This window comes from Tinamus guttatus, unplaced genomic scaffold (assembly GCF_059628265.1).
Source record: "Tinamus guttatus ecotype Peru unplaced genomic scaffold, ASM5962826v1 Tinamus_guttatus_pri_ptg000530l, whole genome shotgun sequence".
NCBI lineage: Eukaryota > Metazoa > Chordata > Aves > Tinamiformes > Tinamidae > Tinamus > Tinamus guttatus.
This window is the reverse complement of record NW_028289064.1, coordinates 4,613,848-4,629,307: the sequence shown is the minus strand read 5'-3', so window position 1 is coordinate 4,629,307 and position 15,460 is coordinate 4,613,848. Positions and strand designations below refer to the sequence as shown.

Below are 15,460 nucleotides of genomic sequence, written 5' to 3'. Positions count from 1 at the left end.
GAGCCCATACCTCTCAAACAGTGCCCTAGCCTTCTCGCTGTCAGGCATTTTGAAGGGTACGCAGAACAGGAGGAGGAGGAGTCTTTCCAGTTGAATTGCTTTATTTCCTACTCATAATTAAATATTAATTTGCTCAGGGATTGGAATCTAGCACTACATCTATGTTCATAAATTAAGCAGTGTCGAGAAGATTCCGGGCACTCAAACTCCATCTTCTGTCCTGTTAAATTGTTCTCTTGGTCCCTGGGCTGCCTTTGGCCTGTGCTACCCTGACTGCTCGTACGCAGTTTGCTAGCATGGTTCAGGAGATGACACAGACCCTTGCCGTAGGCAGTTCACATACAGCCACCTCACCTTGAAAGTTATTTTCTTGATGCAGGATGTTCTGTGCTGATTGTCCTCAGTACTGGGGACAACTCTGGGCATATTTAATTTATTGATAAGGCTGTAGCCCACGTGTTCCACCTCTAACCTCCCAGTGAGATATTTATCTCATTTGCTCATTAGCTATTTCAACCTCCTATATAGATATAGAATAATGTATAAAACGGGACTGAGTATTATCAGCCCAGTGTTTAGGGCAGGGATTTGAACCAGGAACTCATAGGGCAGGAATTTGAACCAGGAACTGACCGCTATCCTCATTGGTGATCATTAGACCACACTTTCTCTAAGGCAATTTCATCTCAGGGCAATTTGATATCATGCCTTTATATTGCAGCAGTGCAATGAATATGATAAACTTAGATAGCAGATGAGTCAGAGATAAAGGAGGAAGAATGATGCTCCAGGCTAGGGGATGAACACGCTCTTGGGAGTGAAAACTCCCAGGCACCTCTCTGCTTTGATACATGTTCAATAATAAAAAGTAAATCAGAGGCAATTGAGCACATCTCTCCCAGTGTCCGGAAGTGGTGAGTAATGCAGGTTTGGACTCAGATCCCTATAGGAAGATGAGGGAAATTCCTACTCTATAGCTTGTATTTTTATGCCACAGCCTAGATTTTCAACACTGCAAATTTAACCTAAAATACATCTTAGCTGCTCAGAAAAATGAAACTTAAAACTGTGCAGGTTGGGTGACATACAAGCTTCATGTTCAAGGGGATAATATGGGTGGTCGTAGACATGTGTTTTGTGCAACAGATGAGAAAATTGAAGTGTATTTTGATTTACACTGGAGGGGGATTGATTGCTGTACTGTAAAACGTTGCTTTTTTCACTCTATATACAACAATAATGTAACAGCAGCCCACCCCATTCGCTTAAAAAAGCTATTTCACAGTCAGAAGTCAATGGTCTAGTATTGGAAAGAATGTAATGTGTCTGGGCTTATTATGTCCAGAAAAGGTTCACATACTGGCTTTCAGTAGAATCACCAGGAATTGACTTTGGAGAGCCAAATATGAAGAAAGGCAAAGCTAACAGTAATTCTTAGGTGATTATGTGATTTCTCTAGTTCTTAAAGCTTCATAAACATGCGCAATGAGTTTTTTCTCAAAAGGTAAACAGCAGCTGTGAAAAGATTGTTTTCTAGTCCAGCACAGGAAGGATATCTATTTCTTCTCTTCAAAGAAGTTCAGTATTGATCAGCATTCACAACATTAAGCATGAAAGCCTTTGCTCATATTGAATTTTAGTGTTCCAACAATCTTTTTCTAAAAATAAGAGTTTACTGGTACTGTCCTGGGACAGTAGTACTGTGACTGATAAACACAGAGGGAAATTACCTGACTCACTTCTGCATATTCTGCCTGTGCTGCCTGAAGACTTTGAGAATCTGCTCCAAGCCTAGAATACTTTGCATCTGTAAAGGCAGAGCAAGACATCTATCACACATGGAAAGATCAAAAACTGTGACTCCCTGTGGAGTAACTGTTGGGAGGGAGGCTGAATAATGTCGAACATATTCAGATCTCTGCCTTCACCTAATGCACACTGTGAAGGTTGCGTTTATAGTCAAAGGGTGATTCACTTATATGGATGTGGAAAAGCTTTAGTGCGTCTGCCTTAACAGACACCGACCTATTATTTGTTTGAGACACACTGCCAGTTACTTCTGTCCTCTCTTAGACAAATATGAACATAAATATTAATCTGGGGTGTGATTTTTTTTTTAATTGTTGAAAATGCATACTCCATGACTTGGGATATAGCTTAGGTGCTTGGAAAATCTTTGGGAGTTGACAAAAATTTTTTAAAACTCAACTTAAAAAATTGAAGTCCCCTCAACCTCAGCAATAATCTGTCCATTCATGGATGTCAACAATATTCCCTGAAAGTGCCTATGTTCCGGAGTCAGGAACTGATCTATGAGGATAAAATCATTGAATCTGTTTCACTTGGTCATTTTAAGAGCCTTCTTATTGCAATCTCTAAAACAGCCTTTAAACTTCGTTCTTCCACTTCTAAAGATCTGAGTACACAAAAACTTAAGTGATAACCTTTCCTCACTGCCCAGTGAGGTAGGTCATAGAATCATAGAATCATTATGGTTGGAAAAGGTTAGCAGGGTTAAGGAGAATTCACTGAGTGGGGAGGAGAGGAGGAAATTTTCCTGCAATTTCTGGACTAGTCCACAGATGTTGTGACTATGAACTGGCTCAAGTAGCCACTGCAGGCTCTTTTTCTTATAGTAAAACACCAGGAGGGAATTAGATCCTACTGGCAGATCAGATCCAATTGTACTGCCAGAATCGAAAAGAAATACCCTGACATGAAGAGTCAAACTATTTCCTCTCCTGAGGTGACTTTCCCCGATTTTGTTGGTGCTGTGCTCCCAGCAGGACCCTTGTCTGCTGTAGCAGATGGTGAGGGGTAGAAAAGAACGCAGGGGACATTTCTTTGAACAGTGGTGGGTAATGTTATCCTTAGAGCAGGCACAAATATTTCTAGATTGAGTGCTCTGTGTTCAGTACCTGTTACATGATGGATGTGTCTCATAGATGATGTGGCTTTTCTTAGGATGCTTCTGTCCCTGCTACATCCAATAGGCTTCCCGCAGCTAGAAAAACATCTTGTTGCCTCTAAACATGTCAAGAGCCACTGTATCAGCAAAGTAACTACCACAGTTATTTCTACAAGGAGTAGGATGTTGTCACAGAAGTGTCATACTCAATAGGAGGAATATCAAAAAAAAGGCTTTCTTTTTTTCCTTCGCTGGAAATGACATGGCTGGGGATAAGCAGACAGAAAGTATCAAAGGGAAATGAAATCTCAGACACATGGTTGCTGATTTATGGAAATAACCTTCCCTTTCCTGAAGATAGATTTGTACTGGAATGTACAAAACAGCCTGACAACAGAGCATGCGAATGGGTGTATCTAACATAAATATAGCTGATATTTTCCATTATTGCTGTGTAGCAATCTCTGGGCAGCAATCAGATGCATTTAAATGTGGTGAATATGAAAGTAATCATGCTACAGATTTCACTCTTGTCCATACTGTTAAGGAAAGAACATTGATAAGTCTCTTTTAAATAATCTGATAGTGAAATAAAGTGAAAATCTAATGCCTGCGACACAGTTAGTCTTCTTTTTAATTCTGCACTGTCTGAATTTTCCAGGGTTTTGAAGGTATTCCTGTCCCGAACTGCTCAGCGTATTCCATACATGACAGGTGGACGAGTGATGAGGATGCTGGCTGTAATTCTCCTGGTAGTCTTTTGGTTTCTCATCGGCTGGACTTCTGCAATAAACCAAAATTTGGAGAGAAACATTCCACTCATTGGCCAAGGGCAAACATCTGACCATCTGATCTTCAATATGTGCCTCATAGACCGCTGGGATTACATGATGGCTATTGGTATGTTCATTTTCTAGCTTGTGATTTAATTGTTAAATTAAAGCTTAGCTGCTTTTTACTGTCTTTTTTCCTCTTCTTTTAAAATACCTAAAGTTTTGTCAGTCTACATAACATCACTTGAAAAGTATCTAGGGAATGAAGTATTAGCAATGCATGTTTTTAAATGGGGTAAGAATTAAAACATCGAAATATTTTGAAAACTTTATGACTTTCAAAGGTTTGTAATTTTGATTGTAATAACAATATTATTGGTGCTCAAGAAATGCTCAAGAAAATCTCTGAAGGCAGAATGTGTCTAGCATGCTACTCTGTTAAAGTGAGACCCTGTGATTACTGTGGGGGGGGTGGGTTTAGTTTCTGCTCTGCAGAACTGGTTAAATCTCTCTGGTGTGGCAAGAAAAAGGACTCCTAAGACTCCTTTTGTTTATTCTTATATAAACTAATATGCAAGTAATGGGAATATGACATGCATATCCAACTTTCCAGCTGCAAATATTTGCTAGATGTGCTCTCAGTGCTTGGTGTAGACAAGAGCTAAAAATGTCAACCTGCAGAACTCTGTCTCTTTGGGGAGAAAACATTTTTATTTCTTTTGTTTTGTAACAAATGGTGGATCTCCCATGACAGAGTTCAGCTATCCCTGTACCATGGGCTTCCCCTGATGTCTGGATGGCTCCAGTGCTTCCTCACCAAGAGCTGCTGTTTCCAGCACAGCACAGATGTGCCCCTTAGACATTGGAGCAGCTTCTAGGTTTTAGGAGTGTTTTTTCCAAGAGTGATGTACAGAAGGCCTATGTATACATGGTATCATGAAGCAAATTTAAAGGACAAACAACAATTTCCACCTTCACCAAGGATTTAACTGCTATTGGAAAGAGATGCCTCTAAACTGCTGTATTCCCTCTCTCGTCCCTCTGCTCTGGTCTCGGAGGTGGTCGGCCACAGAACCTGTTAGGGCTCTAGTTGGCAAACTGCAGAGAGATGAGCGTAAATGGGTATATCTAGAAATGTGCCTGGGTCTGGGCTCACAGTGGTGGGAGGGGAGATACTGATAAAATCTAGCTATGTATTGCAATAATGGATCTGTATTATCCCTGGAGATGTTGTAAAGACTAATAACAAAAAGAAATTAAATATGGAGCCCTTGTTGGTGTCATCTGCATGGAGCTGTTTGGCCTGAAAATCCTATAGCTTTCCAGTACTACAGTGCCATATTACTAAAAAAATGATACAGGTGGTTGTTGCATTATGGCAAATGTGTTTTTATTCTCTTAAGCTTATAGCTGTAGCAGTGAAATGATCAACAACTCAGATTTTAATACCTAAATATGATCAGTAGCTTCCTTTTGGTGAGGAAATGATATGAATTGCTCTCTGCCTAGTGATAGAAATGATAAAGTTCATGTTTTAAGGTATGTTTACATCAAGAGGATGTTATTAATGTTTCAAAATATATTCTAAGGGAGTAGAGACAAGACTAGTTTTCAAGCCTGAACAAAATAGGAAGAACTTCTTATATTATCTTATAAGCACACTTAGATTTGTCCAAATCTTCCGCAAACTCTGTAACCACATCACTGGCATCAGCAGATAACCAGCTGTAAGGCTGTACTATAATATGTGCATGTGTGTTTGTGTGTGTGTGTATAGGCACTGTAAGATTTTTATTGCTAATAGCAGCCCAAAAACCTTAAAACCAGTTTGGTCTAATTCCAAAATCAGATACTTCATCTCAGAGATATGTTAGGAGAAATATACATAATTCACATCCTCTTTTATTCATATCATTGATGGGGAGCATCCTTGAAAAAGATTTAATATTGTTAATTAATTAATAGACAGATTATGGTGCTTGATTTAAAATGCTAAAATAAAAATGCAGGATGCTGATTTATAAAAGATATCTTATGTAGTTCAGTTACAGTTTGGCACATTTTTTAAATAGCACTAGTGAGTGTTTTTTAACATATTCTGTCAAATGTAGCCCGATGCTAGAATACCTCACTGTTGCAGTCTGCTGTCAAGGTTTCACTGAAATGAGCAGAGGGAAATTTCAAGGTCGCAGATTAGTGAAGTGAGAATTAGTTAGAAAGTCATAATGAGATGAAGCCTTTATGCTAACAGAGGTTATTGGAGTTAGGATTTATGAAGCATTTCCCAAACTAATCATGTTATTTAGCCTCTATCTCAAGAGACTTTTATTACAATGAATGTTTTATATTTACATTTCCATTAAGTTTAAGAGGATACTCAAGTAGAGACTTAGACACTAAGGCTGTCTCCATTTCTGACATTCCCTCTATATTCTTTGGTACCCTGATGAGAAAACTCAGCATTCAGTAAATGTCTTTTTGTCTGTGTAACCTAGTGTAAGATAATATGCATTTTCCTTGAGTATAGATACTTATAGGCAGCATATTTGTCACTTATTTGCCTATATTCTTTTTCTCCTTCTTGTGCATTTCAGTGTCACTTCCTAGGTTATTGCATCTGTCACATTGACAAGCTATGGCACAGCTAACAATCCGAGACTTTAGAGAAAGACCTGAGGGCTTGAACAAGCTCTTCCACAAAGCCTTTCTATTGTGTCTTGAATATATGTTATACTTTTAACTGCCACAGCCAGATTTTTGATTTCAAATTTTTGAAAAATAGAAGCAAAGCCGAAAAGCTTATGGCACCTAAGGGCCCACAGTATTATGATTCAAACTATTATCATTTATCCTAAGAGGAAAATTCTGTAAATGAAATGTATAACAGCACAGGATTTCAAAGAACTTCCGCAAGACTGGGGGGGAGGGGGGGAAAGCAAAAAAAAAAAAAAAAAAGTTTAATGAACAGAGTCCTTATAGAAGAGAAGGACAGGCACAGAGATTGCACATGCATGTAACAACACAAATGGAAAGCATGGGCAAAATCTTCATAGTTTTAAAGTAGATTAATGTTTCCCAGTTCAGTGGGGCCAAGGTTTCATCCGCTATGAATAGCATTTGTACTGTAGTTGCTAATAATTCCCACACAGCCACGGTGTGTTTTTTTCAGAACTTTATTTACACTAGAGATGAATGACAGATATTCACTAAACATAGCTAGATATTTTTCCCCGGCACTTGCTTGGTTCCCAGCTGGCACGAGCTGTTCTTCTCGAGTGCAGTTGGCCCAAGCTACTAGAATGGCATTAATTGGTAGTTCATATTTTTGGTCCTGTTATCAAGAGAATTTTGAACAAAAGGCTATATCCTGATTATTGAATGCCCTCAGCCAGAAAAAGGAACAAAGTAAGTGTTTCAGTGTGTGTTCCCAAAAGAACTCCCTCCCACTGTTCATTTGTTAATATTTAAGCTAAATAATCTTTGTGTCTAAAAATGATACGAGTTGCCAAAAGAAACTCTGATAGGTTGAGCATTAAGAACATCCATATAGATTTGAGTCAGTGCATTGAAATACAGTCCTACAAGGTCCTTTATTGCATTTTCTACAGGCCCTCAACTACATTCATCAAATGAGTGATTATTTTTGTTATCCACGTCTGATTAATGGCCCTCTGCCATACTTGGGGTATGTTGTTCTGAGTCTGCAATGAATGAAGAATTGTTAATTTCCACATGGACGTTTTTGGGCTGTGTTCTCCCTAGCACTGATGTACAAAGATTAAAGCCAAAATTGTCAACAGTAGCTATCCATTTTGGTTGCCTATCTTGAAACATATAGGAGCTGATTTTTCAGAGTATTTGGAAATGTTTATAGCCTTTTCTGTGTTGAAAGCATAATCAGGATGTACTTGCTAACATTCAGCACTTATACAGATTTTGGCTTCAGTTATCACATTACCTACTCAGAAAATGTACTGTGTAAAAATAATGATCACTTGTGAAAAGCCGGCACTAACTGATGTGATCAGGACTATATGAAAATGCAGTAGATATGGGAAAAGAATCTCTTTTTTACAGAGGAGCATTCAATTGCTTTCACTTCAAAACTGCCCTTTTTCTCTTTATAACCCACTCCTCCTCCCACATACACCTCTTTCCTGGCCCACATCAGCAATAATTGTTTAGGTCCATCATCTCTAAAAGGCACTGTAAATCTTATGGAAACAGTGTACGGATGAGCAGGAAAGGTGATGAGTGGTGCAGAACATCTTTATGAGAAGAGACTAAATGAAGTGGGACAATTCATCTCAGACTAACTGTTTCTGCACATGTAATCTAAAATAGAACGTGCTGAAGGATAGGGGAGAATTGAGCTTTTCAGAAAAACACTTTTTTTTTTTTTTTTTTTTACAATGGGCAGTCACAAGTTTTCTGTCTCCTTTCTCCAAAGCTGCAGAACTATTTTAAATTAAAGACTGTTAAGGAAAACACCCACTGTAGGATTTTTTTACCAAAATGATTAAGCTTCTACTGAAAACCAGTCTTATAATGGAAAGTGTCAGGGAGCCTTGGGTTCTTCTCCCACCCCCATCTGGGTGGGAGATACAACAGATAACGACATTAGAGCATTCATATAACTAGTAAATGAAGTAATTTGCCGGATACACTGAAAAAAAACAAATGTCTCAATTACAAATTCAAAATTTAGGTGTTTAGCCCTTGAAGCCATTATCTACCTCTTTAAACCTGTAAAGCATTATATTAATATTTTTTTTGAAATGCTCTCGTCCTTGAGAAAAAATAAGCTGGTTTCAGAAATCCCTCTTTCAGTGCCTTGTTGTATGTACTCGAAATTTACTAAATGATGAAAACCTCCACTATAAAGTGGAGTCATAAACTGTTACTAGATCATTTGTCATACACACAATATATTTCTGAATGATGGTTGCCATCACATATATGGGATTTTGGTGGTCTTGATTCTTTGTTTGTTATAATTGTAATTAGTTCCCAGCCTGGCTCTGTTTGCTCAGTTTGGGTTGCATTACTCCCTGCAATAATGTTGCTCCTTCTTGGCACTTGCTGCACCCCAGGTTAAATCACATAGCTGTTGTTTAGGCACCATTTCTACAAAGCATTTCATGTAAGGAAACCACATCTGTGTGGTTTTAGCCACATATTTGCCTGTTGGAAGGACTATATCCAGATACTCCCACGTGCAGCCCCAAGGAGGAGCTGGCTTTGGTGGAAGTTGGAAGTTGCCCTGATTTCCATGTGTCCTTGCAGGACTGCTGGGCTGGGCTGTCTGGGAGGTCTTCAGGACTTCCCCTTCTGGAACCCACTTCTGGTCATGCTCCACATCTTTACAGCCCTTCAGACACTTTTGATCTCATTGGCATTTGTGTATATCCTCCTTTGCAAGGCATTTGCAAGGCCTAAGAAAGTGAGAAAGCACAAAAATGAGAGTAATTCCAGAAAAGTGCAAACCTGAGATCTGGCATCCATTTTATGCAGTGCAAGGGGCATGTTGCTCACATTCAAACTGGTGGATGTGTCTTCATTGCCAGCTAAAGAGAACAGGAGGTCACCCCTGAGCCCAGGTTGGGAGGGTCAGTGTGTCCGTTGCGTTACTAGTGTGACTGGCGCAAGGTGGCCCTGGGCTACCTCGGGAGATGGTGTATGGTCCCCTGCACCATCCACAGGCTCCTGCTGTTCTGCTGGACAGCAACAGTGTCAATCCTGGTAAAGAAGCAGGTCAGAACTTGGCTCTGTTAATTCTTACTCCATGCAGTGTGCCATAAAGAACTCTATTGCTATGCTTAACTAATTAAAGCGATGCTGAGATATGATGAGAGGGACAGATAGGCAATTTAGGTAGGTAATTTAAAATTTCTTAAGAGTAATTCAGAACTAAAGACTTAGACATGTAATCATGCTTTCTTGAAATATATGAAAATCCTTTCAGCCTAAGGAAAAAAATGAAAATTCTTCTATGGCATGGTGCAACTCTCCGGGTGGGAGATGGAGTGCTATGAGGCAGAAAAGAGACTCAATTGGCTGGCAATAGAAAAGCAATCTAGGACATGTGTTTGTTTGGTTTTTTTTTTTTTTTTTTTTAATGGTGTTCTCTCAGCTCCAGAAGTCAATTTGAGTGAATAAATGGATGAAACAGCTATGCTTCCAGATCCAAAGAGTGATTCATTTCAGTAAAGGGAATTTAAAGTATAGGCAGTAGCCTGATGAAATAAAATGTGAGGGAGAAGTGGATGAGTTGTTGTAGCTTAGCTGTTTAATTAGAGTTATAATCCCTAATTTGTGTTCAAATTCTGATGAAAGAGAAGGTCAATAACTGTTGGAATAATGCTGTTGCAAACAGAGCAAACTTCAGAATTCCAAATGAGCTTATTCTAAATTACTATTTAAAATGGCTGTCTCTTCTTATAAAAATATAGGAAAAATACAATGTCGCCAAAGTATTTCTCCATCTCTGGAGAGCAGGAGCCTGTTCCTCTTCTATAATGGTGCTTTTTAATAAAATCAACATAGTCATAAAAGGACATTATATGTAGTCACAAAAATTGGCTTTAAAGCTTCTGGGCTGCCTTCCTCTTGCAGACAGCGTTTGGACAGGGGAGTGCTAGAAAACGTGTGAGCAGGGATCATGGCTCCAGGGAGCTGCTTTGAGCGGCTGTAGCCACAGCCCGTCTAGACGCTTGCCTGAAAAATCGTGGAAGAAAGACATTCCTGACCGGATAGGAGAGTGGAGAATAAGAAATGACAGCCTAAAATAACTCACGTTCCCTTCCAAAACAAGGAGGGTAGGAAAGCTCACAGTTCAGGATTTAAGCAGTTCACGAATAAAAGTAAATTTACTTCCAGTGCCATCCTGCAGTGACAAGGTGTTGTTATCCCCATTTTACACAGCTGGGGCTGAGGCACGATAAAATTAGGCTTATACAGTCCATTTAATCTGAGTGCCCATTTTACAGTGCTTTTTGCTCAGTTGCAGAGGTTAGCTGACTGTATGTAGAGTTATGTATTTCCCACTACAAATACAGTCTTGTATGCTTGGTCCTGCTGCAGATCACAGCAAAAATTTCTACGTGGGTACCCAAATGGCAAGAAGGAGAGTCAGTGATCACGTTTACGAGTGGTGTGAGTGGTGGTGACTCTTTCCCTTCTCACAGGAGCTCTGCGGGAGGGACAAGTGGGCACTTCTGCTCCATCAACCCCAGTGCAGGCATCTGCAGGGCAGGCAGGGAACTAGGGGAGAGCCAGAAGTTAGTGCTGCTGGGGGGCTGGATGTGGGGGGCACCCTGCAGTCGCCTGCTGTGCGAGGCCTTGTGCACTGCAGGATGTTCCGGAGCATCTCTCTGGTAAACCTTGTACTGGCTTTAGACATGAAAGAATTCCCCCATGTTCAGGAACTTCAGTTTGCTTAATAAAATCAACCATGAACCTGTCCCTCCTTATGGAGCAACTCTGTATTCACATACTGTGAACATATCGTTGTCCTTCATTGCCAAAATGTGTGGAGTGTGTACAGGGCCACATCCAAATCCCAAATTAGCAAGCGCTGCACTTATATAACAGGCCAGTTGCACTGGGCATGTGTCTGGTCCAGTGCATTGAAGGCATTTAAAGCAGGTTTTAATTTTCTTACTCACTTATCTGTCCCAGATTTGCACCTGTTTTGGTCAATTATAAAATAGCTACTGCAAAATTTTTAAGAGCTCTTTTAGACCTGATTTTTTGACCTCACTTTTTTTTTTTCAAGGTAGCTATTGACAGCTCCTAATCATAGTAATTTTCCCCATTTTTCAGGAGGGGAAGAGAATATGCAGGTACCTCTTGTGCTTGAAATTTAAAGGGGATAATTTGAAAGCCTTATGATAAGTTTGTATTTTAAGGAGCAAGATCATATGTTTAGAGATTTATTTTGGTTTTGGCAGGTTTACGCCAGACCTGAAGTGATGAATTCTTTAGCAAGTCAAAAATAAATTTTATATCAGAATTCTCAAATTTTAATCATTAAAGATTGTTTGGTACAGGACAGTCATAAGAGCACACAGTAAACAAGACTAGTAAGATCTTGGAGATGTATGATATGTAAAGAAACATGCTCCATGGTGGCCAAATGGGCTTCCTCATCTTTATTCAATTTCTATTTATTTATTTTAGCTAGTTATGTCTGTGTTTTTCATCAGTATAATAAATACATAAATATATCACCTCATTTTATGTCAAGAAAGGAAAAAGGACACAAAAATAATACGGCAAAATTGTTAACATCTGCAGATTTTCATTACAAATTGCACTACAAGTCTGAAGTTAATTATTTGAACTAAATTTTCCTCCTCAAGCACAACTTCTATATGATACATTTAAGCTATATAATTAGTGCTTTAGATACCAAATTGTTTTCGAACTGTATGTTTTGTTTGTTACTGCTAATGAAATTATTGTAGTGCTGGGCTTATCAGCTATAGCAACTCTTTAATTTTACTGCTTGTTTTAAGAGCTATTTCCTATTTGAACAAGATGTCACAGTAATTGTTATCTGCAGACAGGGATGCCACTGTTGCTCAACATGTGAATCTTTTATAAAAGTGTAGATTAAGTAGTGCAAACTGCTGTTACACTCCAGTATATCAGGACTTTGGCGTCCACTCTTGTGGTTGCAGGAACTTCACATAAATACACTTGTGAAAATGAAAACTGTGAAATTTTAGAATAACTCTGTTCTGGAGGTCAAATGCTACCTTCATTCCTACTTAGACCAGCTCTTTCAAACTGATCATTATTATTGCAGATGTGTCTTTTTTACTTTTGATTGGATCCTGAGGTACCTTCAATGATTGTATTCAATCTGCATAGAAAAAAAAAGTTCCATTCTTGTAAAATTTCAAAGTTACAGCATTTTTTTTTTCTGATAAGAATAAGCAAAACTTGGCTCATTTAAGTAGGGAGATTTTCTTTAAGTAGAGAGACCTTCAAAATGTGGAGTTTTATACTGCAGATATTTTCACACACTTGTCAATGCTTGACATAACCTCCCTCAGCACTCATATTTAAAACTACTGTCAATTAAGACTTGATGCACTTCTCACTGTTGTGGCAGAGAAAGGCAAGTAGACCACAGGCACTTTTGTGGACCATCCCTGTTATTTGGCAATTAGCACATTTGGCAATTAACTCTTCAAGTCACCTTATTCAACATCACTGCTAGTATCCCTTCCTACTGTGGTGGACGTGGGTGAAAGGCCAAATGAGAGGAAATCGGATGAGCATCATAATCCAGGGAATCCCTGCTAGATGGCGTTGATATCGCAGGTCTCCATCGAATACAGGACAGTAAGACCCAATGATGAAATGAGACTGCAGCAGCCTCATTTTGTGTCTATATTTTCTCCTTTTCAATTTCTTTTAAATCAATGCAGAGCAATTAGAGCAATGGATGTCAGCGCTTTGAAGAGCAATACCGTTGAGTGCTGTGATTCTACATATGCAGGACAAGTATGCTTAAAGAGAAAAAACGCAACCACTCTCATTTGAAAAGGTGTCTTTAATCATACTTCATTGAAGCAAAATTTATATTCTACGTGCCCAGATTTTTTTTACAAAGCTAGAGTAATGGACTTACTGGAAAATCAGCTCTGCTACCAGTGTTCCCAAACAGTTTATAGGGAATCTGTGAAAGATATACCTACATACCTGCTCAAAACCAGGCAGGGACCCAGTCTTTGAAGATTTATACTATGTTTTATTTATACTGACTCTCCGTGAGATCCCAAATCAAACTATTATTTAGTCTAAAAGTTTATTATTGCATGCACTTTGATGAGGAAGGACATAAAAAAATAGCAACATGTGTGAGTTGTACCTTTTCCAATGTTTTTCCAAAGCTAGTTAAACTGCACGGTATATTGAATATGTTTAAGTAAAAACAATGAGTTTAAGGCTAGGCATTCTGTTTTAATACAATAGAAAATGTCCAAAGTATTGCTCAAATTCAAAAAGAAACTTACCAGAAGACAAAACTTCATAACTGAAACAATTTTAATTTTGGTTCCTATTGATTTTAGCTGAGACCCATAGTAAAATTAGAAGCTTCAAAACACAGTAGCAATGTATTTCTACAACGGTTAACAGACTGTTAGAAGTAGCCAGAGGGCTTATTCTCCTGAGCTAGACCATGCAAATATTTTTCCTTTTAGCTCAAACAGCTGATGAATTAAGAGTTACGGTAGGTTTCAGCTCACCTATGGAGACACTTAGGTGAGGTGGATTTCAGGATGTTTTCAGTACTCTAGGTGTGAGCAAGCGCCTCCTGCTCTGCTAGGGTGAGATGATACTGCCCTGCAGAACTGGCTATTGCTGTTCCTTGGTGCTGGAAGGAGCAGGGCATCAACCAGGCTTTAAATGGCTGAGTGCAGGAGAGTTAAAACCATCTTTGCTATTTTACTTTTCTCTCCCACATGTAGGAACTTGCCGGCAACAGAGCTGTATGTGCCACAGGGTCACTAGCACCGTAGTAGCACTCACGAGTGTAGGGGACACTGTGTTTGATGGAGTAGCTGCAGAATTCAGCAAGGCAAGAGCAGTGAGTGAGGACCAGGGCGCCACAGTGCAGGTCTGATGGTGTCCCAGAGCCGTGGCAGTGCTGTGGGAGCCCAGTAGCGTGTGGCTGGACAGGCTCAACCACTTGGAGCCATCATCAACCCAAACTGCAAGGCCAGAGGCCCTGGTGGCATCTGAACCCACAGCTACATGGCTGAGCTGTGGAGGAAAGGGGGTGTTTTTCAAGTGGGTCCAAAATTATTTTGATTGAATCACAGTGAAAATGATGTCGCAACTTACTGTCTACTGGGATTTGAAGTCTGAGTCCAGGGTGCAGATGAGTTGCTCTAACACCACAGTTGCAGCCCGTCCTGACCTTTCACTTCTGCTTCCTTCTTCTTTTATTTATTTTGCTCATAACAGAGACAAGCATATAATTTGTTATAATTGTATTAGGTCTTCAGTGGTGACTCATAATATTATGGGCGCCAGCAGAATTAACTGTCACAAATTGAGGAATTTTTTGGCCCAAAATATTGTTATGTCTGAGTTATAAACCTTTGAAATTGAGCTGTTGTCTTAAAAACCTTACAGACCAGTAGTAACACTGATAACAAGGCTCTGTAACAAGAAGCAAAGCTATAGATAAAAATATATATATTTTAAGTCATGTCAAGCTTTTGTAGTACTAATTAAAAAGCAAAGCAAGGAATGTAAGGAAGACTTTGTCTTAGAGCTTGTTATTTGAAAAACTGATACCCCGTGAATGCAAGGTTCCTCATCTGGAAAAAAAAGAAGTGTGTAAAATGTAAACCAAATGTGTGATGCACAGTGACAATAACCAAAAGTGTTTGAATGTATATTTGTGTATATATGTATATATTTATGAGTATATGCAGTCTTTATATACATGCTGTCATGTACAGAAGATATTATAGTACTTCATATTTCCTTCCTTTTTCATCTATAAAACTAATTGCAAATTATTTCTTTTTGTTCTTCTCACAGCTGAATTTTTATTCCTCTTGTGGGGTGTTTATCTCTGCTATGCAGTGCGGACAGTCCCATCAGCATTTCATGAGCCACGTTATATGGCTGTTGCAGTTCACAATGAGCTCATTATCTCTGCTATATTCCATACAATTAGGCAAGTGATCTGTAGATCTCGTAATAAACTGTCTTTCAGGTTTCGCATGATGCAATTAAAAATGGGTAAACG

At 39.1% G+C, this 15,460-nt stretch overlaps 1 protein-coding gene across 1 annotated transcript in view; it reads left to right on the top strand.

Moving 5' to 3' along the window:
• GPR158 (G protein-coupled receptor 158) overlaps nucleotides 1-15,460 on the top strand; it is a 184,749-nt gene that overhangs the window by 158,804 nt on the left and 10,485 nt on the right. Inside the window, exons 7-8 of the mRNA XM_088534014.1 lie at nucleotides 3,570-3,808; nucleotides 15,250-15,388. Of these exons, the coding sequence (XP_088390140.1) occupies nucleotides 3,570-3,808; nucleotides 15,250-15,388 (378 nt within the window). The remainder of the gene's footprint in view (nucleotides 1-3,569; nucleotides 3,809-15,249; nucleotides 15,389-15,460) is intronic.